The sequence below is a fragment of the Apaloderma vittatum genome, unplaced genomic scaffold, assembly GCF_000703405.1.
Source record: "Apaloderma vittatum isolate BGI_N311 unplaced genomic scaffold, ASM70340v1 scaffold3244, whole genome shotgun sequence".
Classification (NCBI taxonomy): domain Eukaryota; kingdom Metazoa; phylum Chordata; class Aves; order Trogoniformes; family Trogonidae; genus Apaloderma; species Apaloderma vittatum.
This window is the reverse complement of record NW_009713088.1, coordinates 87,512-103,164: the sequence shown is the minus strand read 5'-3', so window position 1 is coordinate 103,164 and position 15,653 is coordinate 87,512. Positions and strand designations below refer to the sequence as shown.

Below are 15,653 nucleotides of genomic sequence, written 5' to 3'. Positions count from 1 at the left end.
CAGTAATGCAACTGAAAAACTAACTGGTAGTGTTTGGAAGAAATTCTGTATGAGACTTAAAATGCAGTATCTTAAAATGAGGCATCTGTCTCTGCTTAGCGTGTCATCACAGTCACATTTTTTTCTAGCCACCTGACCATTTTGCAATTTTGCATTTTACACTCGACCCTGACTGCACAAATTACACTGAACCTAATTTTCTGTACACTATGATTTCAAAAAAGTTTGTATTAAGAGCTGTTGAGGTGACATAAAGTATATCTGTAAATTTCCTGCTCTCTGTTTTTTCGTGTTTTGGGCATGAGCTGCATTAAGCTGAAGTCCAGTATATGTCTGAACTGAACCATGTTGCTTATGTGACCCTTCTTTGTTTTCCTTTGAGCATTACAAGTTTAGCTTCTGTTTCATTGCCTTAAATTTTGGTAACAAAAAGCTAATTTGGAGCTTTTGTTTCTCTTTTTTTGAATCAGAAATCTGGAGCTTTGACAGGTGTACCAATTTCTGGGGTAAGTCCTACTTCAACCCAGATTCTGGCATGAGAACCTGATATCTTCACTGGAAATAGCTTTAATATCATAGAATCATAGAATTGTCAGGGTTGGAAGGGAACTTAAAGATCATCTAGTTCCAACCCCCCTGCCATGGGCAGGGACATCCCCCACTAGATCAGGCTGCTCAGAGCCCCATCCAGCCTGGCCTTAAAAACTTCCAGGGATGGGGCTTCCACCACCTCTCTGGGCAACCTGTGCCAGTGTCTCACCACCCTCATGGGGAAGAACTTCTTCCTAACGTCCAATCTGAACCGATCCATCTCTAGCTTCAATCCATTTTCCCTAGGCCTATTACTACCTGACATCCTAAAAAGCCCCTCACCAGCTTTCTTGTAGCCCCCTTGAGATACTGGAAGGCCACAATAAGGTCTCCTCGGAACCTTCTTTTCTGCAGACTGAACAGCCCCAACTCTCTGTCTGTCTTCACAGGAGAGGTGCTCCAGCCCTCTGATCATCCTCGTGGCCTTTCTCTGGACACACTCCAGCATGTCCATATCTTTCTTGTGCTGTGGGCTCCAGATAGTTTTTTGCTTCATGTCAAATATGAAGTAAACTTTTGAGGGTGAATTATTAATTGAATTCTCTGTTACTAAGTTAAGGTCTGGCTCTGGAAATACAGCTGACAGGTTTGAAGCACATATTTAGTTGTGCTGGAAGTTTAGGATCTCTAAGAGCATAACATAACAAAATGGAAGCAAGCTCTGCTCTCTATATAAGAGGAGTTCAGTAGATAAATAATCCAGAAATGTTGGGCAGCTTCTCAGCGTTTTTTCATATAATGTGCAAAAAGATAATAAATTTTAATCTTGATTTCTTTAACTGTCAACCACAAGCAGCACATCAAATTCCATTTGCAGTCCTTACAAGGGGAAAAGTACTAAAATGCGTGGATTGTCTCTGTAGACTTTTCCTCACTTTCAATTACCTGCATGCTCCTAATAGATTATAGTTAAATATCTCTGTTCATGTTCCTTTTTTATGCATGTGATTCATGTGTAGTCATTAATTAAATAAATCCCTTTTCAGTGTTTGGGTGACCAGTCTGCTGCTCTTGTGGGGCAAATGTGTTTTCAAGATGGGCAGGCAAAAAATACGTAAGTTACTATGGAAGTTGTAAGATAAATTCATTGTTCTATTTCGAATTTAGTATTATGTTCTCTTTCAAAGTAGCTGCCAAATGCTTTCATAGTTACCACATAACTACAGCTCTACCTGAGACTGTGTCTACCTACAAAGTAAACAGTGTCCTGACTTTTATATAAAATAGTGAAGATATTAAAGCTACATGGTTTGTGAGGTATATTCTGGAACAAAGTCACACTCTGTGTTTTCACACAGAGGAAATACCTGTGTGTGACAGGAGATTTTTCATTTTAAATTCTCTGAAACACAGATTAAAGCAGTTGCAGTATCATTTAAATTGTGACCTACAGTTCAACAAGTACAGGCCATGTGAGTTAGATTGCATAAACTTGGATGACAGAAACCCCCACAGCACTGCTGGGTGGGAGAGGTTGCAGTGCTTAGTTTTGCTTCTGTGCAAAATTTTCTGTGGGAAATTTTACATTTTATTTGTTTTCTATTTCTCAGCCTCTCGGTGTCCCTTGTTTAAAATATCTGATTGGTTAAATCAGGCAGCTGGTGTAATCAAACATTCACTTGAGGAAAAGCTCTTTGCTTAAATGACTTACTGTTCCATTTACAACCATGTGCTTAACTGAGCATGTAGATACATGGGACTTCCACAGGTTTAATTACACATTAATCTATACTTGTTGCTAGTTAACTTTCACTTTATCTTTTATATTTATACACAAATTTCATGGTTAGGGTCTTCTCATCTTAGTAAAACAAACACGGTTATAAGCAACATTGTCACCAAGTACTGCTGTAAGAAATACTTCTATAACACAAGAGACCTTTTGAAAACAAAACCAGCTAGTCCAAAAGGGAGAAGTGAGGTTTTTTTAACCTATTTGTATTACTGTTTTGGCATTTTTCTCTCCAAATATAGCTGAAGACTATCTCAGTACTATTTTATGCTATTAATTTTCAGTGTCTTAAAGAGGTAGGGAACTCATAATTTCTTAAAACAAGTTAGAGTGTATTATAAGTATTTTGTACTCCTTTTATTAAACTGTATCCTTATATGCGCATGTGTATGGGATGTGGTCTTCAAATGAGAAACATGCCATTTTAAAAAAATTTTGAACTGAATATGTTTAAAGAAAACCCTCTTCTTTGTGACAGGGACAGAGTTTCTTAAATTTTCCTGTTTAAAAGCTTGAGTTTAATATTGTGAAATATTTATTTTAGAAAGTAGCTTTCATAATCACCTTAGATTGAAGTAGGTAAACATTGCCACTGAAGAGGAATTCACATTTAGTTTTCATCCATATCTGCTCCTTGATCAAGAAATAGCTAGAGAGAGAAGTGTGGGACTAGATTTTTCAGCTGCAGACTGCATTTAAATCAACTTTTTGATGATGGTTTTATCATCAGTTAATGGTAACATAACCTTCAAGGGGCAAAAAGTGATGTCTTGATTCTCCATCGCAGAGCATGGATTGATGAATTGCAGTAACAAGTTATTCTTTAAACATCCTGGTTTTAACTTTCCTTTGCTTTTATGCCAGGTATGGAACAGGATGTTTCTTGCTGTGCAATACAGGTCAGAAGGTCAGTTGCATTTTTTTAGTTGTTCAATTTCTTTTTACAATCTTTATTTAAGTGCTGGAGTAGAACTATGTATTAGCCTTTCTTAAAATTACTAGAGATAAGGAAAAAGGCATAGTGAAATCTGAAAGAATAAAAGGTAGTAATTTATTCACGATGTTTCAGTACCACTCAATTTCCTAGCTCCTTAAGTTTCAGAAAATAACTTTTCATAGCAAGTTTCTTGCTCTTCCCTTTCATTAACACCAGTGATCTAGGCTCCTATCTTAGGTATTTATTTACAGTGACTGATAATTTACTTTGTTTAAACATTCCATGTATCTTTTCTTTTTTTTTTGCCAGTGTTTATTATCTTGTTTATCATCATTTTTATATTTCTACATAAATCTTTTCTTCCTCTGTTCATGCTTTACTTTCTCTTTCCCCTCTCTCCATTTAGTCTGTGTTTTCCGAGCATGGTCTTCTAACCACAATAGCTTACAAACTGGGCAGAGACAAACCTGTTTGTTATGCACTAGAGGTAAGTCAAATAATTTCTGCCTTTTTGTGAACAATGTATGTTCTTGTTTACTTCTGTTTTCTACGTTACCTTCAGTTGCACAGAAATCAAAATAACGTTGTGTTATAGCTTGTGTGCCTCAGGGCTTACTTGTGGTTTTGGTTAACACTGTCTTCAGTCCATGTCACGCAATCATGGACTTTGGAGTGAGACGGGAGCCATGCCATTCATCTATGATGTTTGCTGAGACAACAGAGCAATTTTGCTGGCAAATGCAAGTGTGTAAATTTGCAATCTGTCTGGGCATTTGTATTCAGACATAATCAGTCTTTTTAAAAATCAAAGCAGAAAAATTTTAATATGTCAGAAGAAGAAGGCTGAGCACCTTATAGCTAAATTAGAGAGACAAGAAGACTGCGTGGTAACTCTCCACCCCTGGAAAAAATCTTGCAGTATGCACCTTTTCTTCATGGAGCCTGTGTTGCAGGCAGCTGTTTTTACAGGGCAGCCTCCACCTGCCAAGAAACTTGTGGTTTGGTTGTGAGCATTCTTGGGAGTGCTTTAAGCTGTGACTAAGCCTCCAGTTGAAGGCTGTAGCTACCCCTTCTCTTGTCTTAGAAAAACGAATGCAAAGCTACCAGATGTTGTCTCCTAATGTTGTAGTGATTTTGTTTCCTTCAGGGATCTGTTGCAATAGCTGGTGCTGTTGTTCGCTGGCTGAGGGACAATCTAGGAATCGTTAAGACTACACAGGAAGTTGGTGAGTTGTAATTTGGAGCTGTTCAGTTTTTTAAGTTTTCTTTTCCAGTATCTTGATGTCTCTAATGTTGAATGAAGGCTCTAAATACTCAAGTAAACAAAAACTGGAAGGTGCACGTATATTGCCGTGTTTGAGCAATTTGTTTTGCATCTATGAAATCCCTGTTTACTGATACGTGTATTTTCATACAGCGTATCAATACAATCTTTGAAACTCTTTGTCAGCTTTGTTCTGTTGCAATCTGTACTTTATAGTAGTTTCCTTAGCAAGCAGATATTCAGGAAGATACTAAGAGTGTATTTCCTGGTTTCATATCACGTTGAATTTTCCAGAGCCAAGAGTATTTAAGTGTCTATTACAGAAGCCAGAGCATATTTGATCCTAAACCCACATATTGGTTCCTACTATAAACATGAGAACCTGAGGCCCTATGTATTTCAAAGGCTTCATATCCATTGAGTTAGGGAACTCAGTTGGCTAAGCTGCCTCTTAAAGGAATTGTAGAGGATGGTAATTTGTTTTGGCTAAGAATACAGGAATCCTTTATTTACAAAAAAATTTACAAAAGCAGAAAAAACCCCACCTTTCCTTTCATGTTATAGGAAGGAGCCGCACATTACCGTTACTACTTTTGCAGTTCTAGATGTTTTAATTTAAAAAATTACAAACATTTTAATATTGATGTGTTCAGATACCCAAAGTTATTGCTCAGATATTAAGAAACTTCAGGTTTCCTTGTAGCTGGCCTTGTGATTATATACGTATGCTGAGAATTTAGAACTCTTAAATCCACTTGAAATTAATGGGAATTTAATTCTTAACTCCCTTTGGTCTTGATCCAGTTTCACTTGCTTGCCATGACTTAAATGCAAGTACAGTGTGACCTTTTGGACTGCTTTGAAGGTTGCATTCTTTACCCACAGGATACCCTTTGAAAACTTCACAGAATCTAGGTCAGAGCACTGAATACACAATTTTGGTTCTCAATTTCGATTTTTCATTTTACATTTCCCACAACTCCTCGTGCCCCGTCTTCTGTTCATATTGTTGCAAATGAACAGCTAGTTAACAAGAAGCAGAGTGCCAGAGGTAGTGTATTTTCTAATTGTATGTGGTTTGATTATCTTTGTAGCTAACTGAAATATTCTGGATGTTTTCCCTATTTAAATAATAACACCTTTAAATGTCATAGGTAAGAGTTGGTACAACTGTGAAAAGCTAAGTGAAGACTGTTTGTGTTGTGTGTGCATTAGAAAAACTGGCTGCTGAAGTGGGGACTTCTTACGGCTGCTACTTTGTGCCAGCATTTTCAGGACTTTATGCACCATACTGGGAACCCAGTGCAAGGGGGTAAGGATCTGACTAAACACTGCATATTGCAGGGAGATCTAATGATTTTGCAAATACTATCACTGGTCTTTCCCAGGTATGTGAAATTGTTCTTTTTATTCCTTTGATGTGTCAAGGTACATCATTCTCTGTGGTATCTTGAAGCAACTGATGTGTTTCTCTTTTATATTTATTCAGTTCAAAACAGTAACTGCTGTGGGGAGTAAAAGAAGGATTAGCTAGCTCAGCTAGTCACCCTCCTCTCCCCACCCCCTCCAAAAAAAAAGGGGGCACAGGACATGGAAAACATGTGAGCTGGGTTGTGAGGTTCAGAGGGCAAGCACGAGATACTTGTATCCTTCTTGCCACTAACAGGGACAGCTTTTTTTCTTCACACATTTCTGATTCTGGAAGGATTTTCATCTCACTGAAGAGGAGGTCTGGATACTGCTGAGCTGTCAGGCAGCGAAAGTAGAAAGTGAAGAATTTAGTGCTGATTAGTTTTTTTGAGCTTAGTGAATGCAGTAGCCATGGGAAACTATCTCAAATGCTGTAGGCTACTTAATTCCTCTCCACTTCTCCTTCTCCCTCGTATATCCAGATTTCTTTCCAGACTGTTGAACGCTCTTTTCTCCTCTCAGTCCCTCTCATGATTGTTAAGACTAGCTGGTACTAGTTAGAACCACTAGTTAGAACTACAAGTTCAAACAATAACCTTCTATTTGTCTTCTCTGCTACTGTGAGCTTGCCAGTTGTTGCTGGAATCACAACATGCCATGTAAAGAAGTATCTGGTTCCCAAGGTTTCGAGTAGTTGCATCTTTAGAACTTCAGTGTTTTTTGTACCCAAGGAAGAAAAAAATCATTGAGTTAGATGGTTTACAGATGTTTTTTTCAGATCACAGTGCTTAATTTTTTGACTGTTAAAAGATGATCTTTGTAATGGCAACGACTATAAATGTCTTTTAATATCTTTGAACTTGCATGTATCCAGTGCCAAATATAGTTCAGAGTACATGACAGAATTCAGCTTACTCATGGTTAGCTGTAGCATAATTTCCATATCCAAAAACCTCTTCAAAACTGCAGAGCAACTAATGATCAGAATAGATCTGAAAACAATTTTAAGCATTTAGAGCATGGCACTGATCCATCTAGGCTTTTCCTTAAGAACTGAAAGCGCTAGAGTATTTATTAAGATTTTAGTGATAAGTGATACTATTCTTTTAAAGAAAAATCAGTCTTGATCATACATTTCTCAAAAGAAGACTAGAATTTTTGCGTGTTTCTGTGTGCGTGGGTGAATATGCATGCAGATTGGCAATGCATTTTTAATTTATGTCAATTGTATTGATTGAACACAGAAAGAATGTCTTGAAAACGAGGATGAGAGAGTTTAGATTAAAGAGAAGTAAGCTTTTTAATGTTAAAAAGCAATCCTCATAACAATGAAACTAAATAAACTTTGAATTAGAAGGCTTAGGTCTGAAGTAATGGTGTGTGTCTGGTAAAGAGGTATGTCCTAAATGGTTTTATTTTTTTCTCTTCAACAGTATTATCTGTGGCCTTACTCAGTTTACAAATAAAAACCACATCGCCTTTGCTGCTCTAGAAGCGGTCTGCTTTCAAACACGAGAGGTAACAGCAAACTGGGTTCTAAATTCGTTGTAAAATAGTATGATAACAGGCATTGTAGCTTTTCAGGAAAAGAGAGGATTGAAAAGATTTAATGAAGGTTAATGATATGCTTTATATTGTATTTAGATGCTAGTCTTCTCTTTACATGGCGCTAACGTTGAAAAATTGTTCCTATGAGCTGAGGTAAAATGATGCTGTTGGGTAGTACGTTATTTTGGGGGTGGCAATGCTGCTTTTTATCAGCACCTAAAATAAAGTGAACATATTTTTTAATATTTTGAGAGGCAGAACACGGAAACGTTAAAATGACAAGGTCAGTGCCATAACTAAAAAGTTGCATCAGCGTAGGAGCCTATATTTTATATTGTCTGCTCTGACCAAGATGGCTTATGTTGCTTCTGGTACACAAGAACAAAAATGAATTAAAGTAAGATGGAAGCAAACATACCAAGGAAAATCTGGATTCACCTCCTGCCTATTGCGTCTTGTATTGCCTTAGCTGGAATTCTGCAACAGCAGACCTAAATTCTCACAGAAGTAGTGAATCCTCAAACCAAATCAAGGGACTTGGTATCAGTGTGTTCTGAGCACTAGAATCTTTATATCACCATCTACTAGCAATTTATGCTCCCTGTGTTCCATACAGGACAAAATCAAATCCCAAAGCCCCAAAGGGTAACAGTTAAACCTTAATTTCATTGCATGTTTTTAAACTACTGTTATCTCAACATATTGAGTTTTAAAATAACACCCAGCTAAAACTGTGTGGGAGGAGGAAAGCTGCTTGTTGTTTCTACAGTGACACAGAATAGAGTAAAAACCACTCATGTGGAAAAAGACACTCAGAAATTTCACCCAGATGTCTGCTTTTGAAGCTGTGCTAACAGTCTCCGAGTCCTCAGAAAGCTGTAGAGGATCTTGGAAGTAGCATGGAGCTCTAACTCTGGTGCTTAGTAGTCAGGGTGGAGGTACAGGGAACAGAACTGGTAGTCTAGTGTGTTGTCTGCTCCTCTCTCCTTGTCCCCCTCCCATCCATCCCCTCTCATGTGACAGCTCAATGAACTTTTCAGCAGAAAATTATCCCCTTTTTTTGCTGGGCTATTTTTCTGCTGGGTTAACAACCTCAGCTGCCTCGCACAAGAGTGGAGCAAATGTCAGAATGAGAGACGGGGCGTGTAGCTGGGAGTAGAGGGGAGGGGAATAATGCTTTCACACTGAGAGAGGGTGAAGTTAACTGTTTGGGCAGGTTGAATGCTTCCTCATACTTTAGTCAATGTGATTTTATCACAGGATGGGAGTGTCAGATCAGGTCTCTGGAGACACTTAAATTAACAGATTTCTGTCCTAGTGACACAGATCAAATATATGTATGTTTTTAAAGACAGTTTATTTCAGACCTACAATTTTATTTATTTTTTTTGTTTAAAAAACATGTTGACTTTTCCCAGTAAGGATTGTATAACTGAGTGCTTTGTGAACTACAGAATAGCACAGAATGCATTGTAGATTGGTCATTTTAGTGGTCTATGGTGCTTTGTTGTTTAAAACTGACAAAGACACACCTCTTTTTTATTCAATTAAATCGAAAAATTACAAAGAGAAAACTGTTCTTCACTAGTTAATGCCTAACTTTGTCAACAAAAATTATGCACTAACCTTAAAAACATGTAAATGAGGCATTTAAATTACTGCTTTTACAAAACCCTGGAAAACCAACCTTTTGACATTTAATAGGTACTTGTAGGATAATCCCATGGTACTACCAGTAGCTAAGGTTTGAGGCAAATCTTAGATTTTTAGGAAACCCTCTGAAAAAGCATATTGATAGGTATCGGTGAATTAAATACTCTACTCCTAGTTAATTAACCTTTGCAAACACTTTAACACTTTTTATTTATTTTCAACTATCCACTTTGCCCAAAAGAAGGAAACATAATTTTACAAGAAATTACACTGTTTATTTTTGCAATCTACCTTATGTAATGTAAAATACTCAATTTTCAACAACAAATTGAAATTATTTTAATTGAAATTACTTCAAGATGCTACTCTTTCAAACCAGTTCAATGTTCAGCAGTTCCTGTTGAAGTGTCTTCCAGATTGCCTGTTCAAACATTTCATTTTTTCGATTCTTTAATGCATCAAATTAGAGAAGGTATCTAGACAAACTGTAATTAGCTAAAGGACTCTCCTTAGTATTACTTCTTCCTGTGTTAGCTTTGATAAATGTTGTAGTTGTCATCAGTTTTTCTTCAAAATTCTTCTCAGACCATACAAGCAACACACAGGCCAGATGTAGAGCGTCAGGGGTGAAATATTTCCTAGTCTAGGATTTCTGTAATGAATAGATTGCATTTACTTTGTGTTAAGCAAAACTGTATTGTCGCTACCTCTGCTTTGCCCTTTTGGTATATAGGGGAGGGGAATTATCTACTTAATACTATTCAGCAAATGCTCAGTTATCAGTATTTTACCCTTTGAATATCATGGATTTCTCTGCAATTAAATCATAACATATATTACTCTTACTTAAGATTTTAGATGCCATAAACAAGGACTGTGGGATACCACTAAATCAGTTACAAGTGGACGGAGGAATGACCAATAACAAAGTCCTCATGCAACTACAATCAGACATTCTCTGTATCCCAGTAGGTAAGATGAAGTTGCAACTCCTATTTTGTTTTTGAAGCTGAAAACAACATTGGTTTGTAATGCTGAACAAAGACAGATTGGATGGCTTGCTTTGTTGTTGTTGCTGGTCTTTTGCTACTGCTTGGGAACGTTGGGTGCTTTTTTCACAAAAAGTTTCTAGACCTTGCATCCAGTTTTGAGCTTCACTTTCACAGGAATCACTGACTTGTTTCTTGTACTGAAATATAACAGCACTATGATGGGGTCGAACTTTAAAGTTGTCGTATAAATTTCTACACATCTAACAATTTTAAAATCAGTGAAATTAATACTCTCCTGCAATGTGTTGGCCCTGAGAATCTTTCTTGGATTGCAAGATCTGGCAATTCCACTGCTCATGTTTTTCTCTTGCTTTTCAGCAAATAGTGGATAGCCTTTTTTCTGTTCCCTTTGCCTGCACAAACCTTTGATTTCATTTACAGTGTAAAAGAAGACCTGCAAAGCGTATTTTCCATTCTGTTGCTTCCCACAGCAACAACAAAGATATGAATGGGAATTGCAACAAAAGTGAGAATCTTGCAGCCAGTTGTGCTGGCAGGCGGAATGTGAAATACAAACCCAAAAGGGGCAAATAAAAGTTTACAATATCATTATTCTGCAGCCTTTTTAGAAATGATCATGTGACACTGCTTTCACAGAAGCCCTCTAGAATAATAAAAAGGGGGTTTAGCTTTTGAAGGATATGTTTCAATACACTAAAATTCTTTAAAGATCTCATTTGAGACTTGGAGCATTTCAGAGTTAGTGAAAAGGGTACATCTTTCTGATGACATGTTTCAACCCCTGTAGCAGATCCCAAGTTGCTAAGTATTGTAACCTCAACATGAGTGTTCTTAAGGACTCGCTGAGTGTCACTGAGTAACATCATGATATGTTACATGGTTGGGGTCACAGCCCTGCATGTGGAATGCAAATGAGAAATTGTATGACTGAATCTTGAAAGAAGTAGTGATCTGAGAAATTTCAAAGACTCGAATGACTAACCACGTGAATGACAATAAAATGAGATTTGTAGTTGGTAAACTTAAAGGAAGCGTATACTGGTTGTAGAAAATATATATCATTCTAGATCTATATGTAAATCTTTAGTTGTGGTGTCATCAGTGTGACTGTCATTAAAAATCACCTTGGCCTTCTCTGTGATTTCCTTCAGTAAAGCCATCAATGCCTGAAACAACAGCTCTAGGAGCTGCTATGGCAGCAGGAGCTGCGGAAGGAGTTGGAATTTGGAGTCTGAATCCTGGAGATTTGACAGCAGTGACATGTGAACGATTTGAACCACAGATCAACCCAGAGGGTAAAACGGATTCATGTTATTTACAAAGTTGCAAACTTAATCTTTTATGTGCAGCATATCGGGGTCTTGTTTTGTCACAATCTGACACACTGATATCAAAACACCTATACATTAATATCCTCATAAAAGAAGAACAGCTTTGTTTTAGAGGAAAGGACATTTCACTTGCTCTATTGTCCAGCAAGAGTAGGGAAGTGATTGCCCCACTGTACTCGGCACTGGTGAGGCCACACCTTGAGTACTGTGTTCAGTTTTGAGCACCTCAATACAAGAGAGATATTGAGGTGCTGGAAGGAGTGCAGAAGAGGGCAACAAAGCTGGTGAAGGGCCTGGAGAATAAATCTTACAAAGAGCAATTGAAGGAGCTGGGGCTGTTTAGTTTGAGGAAGATGAGGCTGAGGGGAGACCTCATCACTCTCTACAGCTACCTGAAAGGACATTGTAGAGAGGTTGGTGCTCATCTCTTCCGACAGGTAATTAGATAGAACAAGAGGGAATGGCTTCAGACTGCAACAGGTGAAGGTTAGATTGGACATTAGGAAACAAATTTTCACAGAAAGAGTGGTCAGAGATTGGAATAGGCTGCCCAGGGAGGTGGTTGAATCCTCACCGCTGGAGGTGTTTAAAGGTCATTTAGATGTGGTGTTGGGGGATATGGTTTAGGGGTGAGCTGTGTAGAGTAGAGTTAATGGTTGGACTCGATGATCCCAAGGATCTTTTCCAACATGAATGATTCTATGATTCTATGATTTATTGACTAATAAATTTGGAAAATGATAACACATGGAAAATTATAAACAACAATAACTCCATGAGGGAATGTGTTGGGTTTCTTTCATTCTTTTTGAAAGAAGCTTGGCACTGGGCATTGCAGTTAGTAGGTTTTGATTGTAATTACTGCTATGATCCCTACTTCAAGACAGTATTTTCAACACTGAAGGGCTTCTACCTTAATAACAATTGCTTCATTTTGTTCTACTTGTAAATCTTATTGGCAAACCTACAGAAAATTTTTTTTAAGGTTTATTTATCCTTAGTGTTCATAACGGTGGGGTTTGGGGTTGTTTTGATTTGGGTTTTTTTATTCAAAACAGCATTTTATAATACTTGTTCTGTGCAGACAATCTATGTTGTGGAAAGGAGTATAAAGCTGATATTGTAGTCTTTGCTTCTTAAGTACTTACATTGAGAGGCTCTTCTGTTTGCTGATTTCTCAATTTCAGAAAGTGAATATCGTTATGCCAGATGGAAGAAAGCTGTTATGAAATCTATGGACTGGGAGACATCTGAAGCTCCTTCAAATGGTAAACTAGAAATTAATGCAGATCAAGTATTATTAATTAGCCAATTAGCCTAGGTACTTAATCTTGCGTTTGGTGACCTTCCCTGTTCATACCATCTCTGGACTATTCCAATGATTTTTAAATTATTGCTTAAAACCACTGCGAAAACAAAGCAGAAAAATAGATAGATAGGGCTTCCTCTTGACAGGGGGGCACAAGCAATATCTTGTAGGGCTCTAAAGAACAGAGGACGTGAAATCAATATCAACTGCAGGTTTTGCAGAATAGCACTGGTTTACAAAAGAATAAAATCTTACCTAGAACAAGAGATACCCTGCAATTCTAAGTGCAGGGATTTCATAAACTTTCTTATACTAGAGGGCTTTTTCACCTGTCAGGTTTGAAGGAAATAAAACCTGCCGTCTTCTATGATCTATAATTTGAATTTAGATTTTAGCAGTATTTCAGAATAAGTTTTTAGTCCTGAATCATCCTGCAACACATCATTTATGGGCTTTATATTCATTTCCCTTTTATTGGAAAAACTATTAGAATGGAAAGTATTAAATAAAGAATTCTCAAGATGTAAGCTGCCCCCACAATCCAGAATTGCAGCCTTCAGGCTGCATGAAATCTCTTACATGGTTCTTGAAAACTAAATTTTACTTTTATTGCCCTATATGCCATTTTAAGTATTTTATTTAACACCATGGCTATGCAAAAAATTCTGTCAAGGCTATTTGGAAGGGAAATAGGTAACTCAGCAAGAGTAACAAGATTCACTTCAGTATTGTCCATTACAATTTAGTAGCCTTACATCTGAACTCTGTGTTACATATCCTAAAATCCTAGGTGCTTGACGTGTATCTTATATATCTTTATTTACTTTTGAAGGATAGAAAATTCTGCTTTGCAGAATATAAAGCAGATCTTGTTCTTCAGCTCATGTGAAAAGGGATGTGTTTATCGGAACTTACTCTCTGTAATTATCTGGTTTAACCCTGGTGGGGGGAAATGTTATTTTCCTTAGTTCTTGCTTTGAAACTTTGTCTTATGCCTTCTAGGAGTGTTTAATGTTGAAGAATACTAGAAATGGGCTCAACCTAGATAGTGCTAGCAGTGGAATTCGGATTTGAACTCATATGGAGAACCTGTTTTGAATTACTATGGTGGTTATGCATAATCTTTTTTAGTTTTTCTGCAAATGTCACTACATTCGTTACTTTTTGCTGTTCTTATTATTCTTAACACATATATTGCAATTTATACATTTATTTCTCTTTTGATTTTTTTGACTGGAAACACCCTCCCCTGGATGACATCAGGTGACACTAGTATCTTCTCTAGTCTGCCTTTGGGGTTTTTTATTATGAGTAGCATGATAATGTTAATCGGAGCAAAGTACGTCTCAGGTTAGTTATTATTCAAAATAGATCACTTTAAAAGCTATCTGCACAGTTTAAGTGTTGTATTCCATCTGTTTATTTTTAGCAAAAAATGACTGATGCTTCTTGTTGTTCATGCACACGAGTGTTTGAGGGCGTGAATTAAACATATGGTACCCAAGGGAACCAAACGAATGCCGCCTCGAGTTCATCCTCCTGTGCTGTGAAATTCCTAGCTGTTAGACACGCATGAAACCTTGAACTCTCCCCTCCCTTGTCTGGCTACACAGACTATGCCCAGTTTCTAAAAGCCATCGAGGTTGGAGCAGCCCTGTGGAGTTCTGCCTTGCCAGCATTACAATGTGCTCTCCAGTTAGCAGAAGGTTCTGTCATTTAGCTTGTATTCCTTCTCATAACATTTAAAATTATTTTGAGGATCTCGTTTAAATAAAGCGAAGACTTTTCTTCTGTCCCTGAAAGGCTTCATGCACCCCTTTCATTTTTCTGTTCTCTTGGCACTGTCTTATAGTTAGAAAGCTTCATCTACAAAATCTATAGAATATTCTTTTTGTACTTTGCTCTTGATGGATAGGTGAATTAATTGTATGTAAAGAGAGGAGACCCTAATAAAAGGTCTGTGTGCAAAATCGGGAAAAGGGGCTGTGTGCATATGCAATGAAGATGCATCTTCAACCTATTAACACATATTTCATTTTAAAAGAAAGTTCTTAATATGGATGATGGTGTTAGTTACTTGTGCCAGACATAAGTTATTTCTGTAAGACATTTCATTGAGATATTCTTATGGTAAGAAAAAGTTTATACGGTGATGTCGTTAGTTCTTTGTTGTTGAGTTTCATTATTTCATTCCAAAGAAAATATTTTACAATATAGCCGTTGTTACTGCTTTTTAAGCTTTTTGGAGGTGTTTGTTTAGTTGTCTTTCTTTGTTTTGGTTCTGGAGGGATGAGCAGGTGGTGTTAATTAGGCAGTTGAGGACTCTAGCATGCTCCTGTGATGATGGTGTGTTTGTATTTTGTTTCTACTCATTCAGCCTGAATTAACTATTTAATTGTCATTTTCCTTGCATGGAAGAGACTATCTGAGCTTGTAGGAGAACTAAAATAAAACTAAACAAATGCTAGGCAAAAATCAAACTGAACAAATGAATTGATGCTGATTTACTAATTCTGGCATGTATCTTTGAATGAGGATGATCATGATTATGAAGAATAAAATAATACCAGCAGTGAATAAGTGGGTAAATTTTTAACAAGCTGAACTGAGCAACTTGAATGTTAATTCCAAGTCAGTTTTTTTATCACATGGAGGATGCCTGAAATAATAATGGAGATTGATGTTGAATGCACAGATAATCAACTTGAATTCTGGCGGTAACAGGCACAAATTCGAACATTGGAAGTTCCACCTAAACATGAAGAGGAACTTCTTTACTGTGAAGGTGGCAGAGCACTGGAACAGGCTGCCCAGAGAGATGGTGGGGTCTCCTTCTCTGGAGGTACCATCCTATGCAGCCTGCTC

General features: G+C 37.3%; 1 protein-coding gene across 1 annotated transcript in view; it reads left to right on the top strand.

Moving 5' to 3' along the window:
• Positions 1 to 15,653, top strand: part of GK (glycerol kinase) — a gene marked incomplete at its 5' end in the record, with an annotated part of 45,618 nt that overhangs the window by 6,626 nt on the left and 23,339 nt on the right. Inside the window, 11 exons of the mRNA XM_009868229.1 lie at positions 471 to 506; positions 1,578 to 1,645; positions 3,188 to 3,230; positions 3,667 to 3,747; positions 4,408 to 4,486; positions 5,740 to 5,836; positions 7,368 to 7,452; positions 9,987 to 10,107; positions 11,300 to 11,443; positions 12,667 to 12,747; positions 14,052 to 14,138. Of these exons, the coding sequence (XP_009866531.1) occupies positions 471 to 506; positions 1,578 to 1,645; positions 3,188 to 3,230; positions 3,667 to 3,747; positions 4,408 to 4,486; positions 5,740 to 5,836; positions 7,368 to 7,452; positions 9,987 to 10,107; positions 11,300 to 11,443; positions 12,667 to 12,747; positions 14,052 to 14,138 (922 nt within the window). The remainder of the gene's footprint in view (positions 1 to 470; positions 507 to 1,577; positions 1,646 to 3,187; positions 3,231 to 3,666; positions 3,748 to 4,407; positions 4,487 to 5,739; positions 5,837 to 7,367; positions 7,453 to 9,986; positions 10,108 to 11,299; positions 11,444 to 12,666; positions 12,748 to 14,051; positions 14,139 to 15,653) is intronic.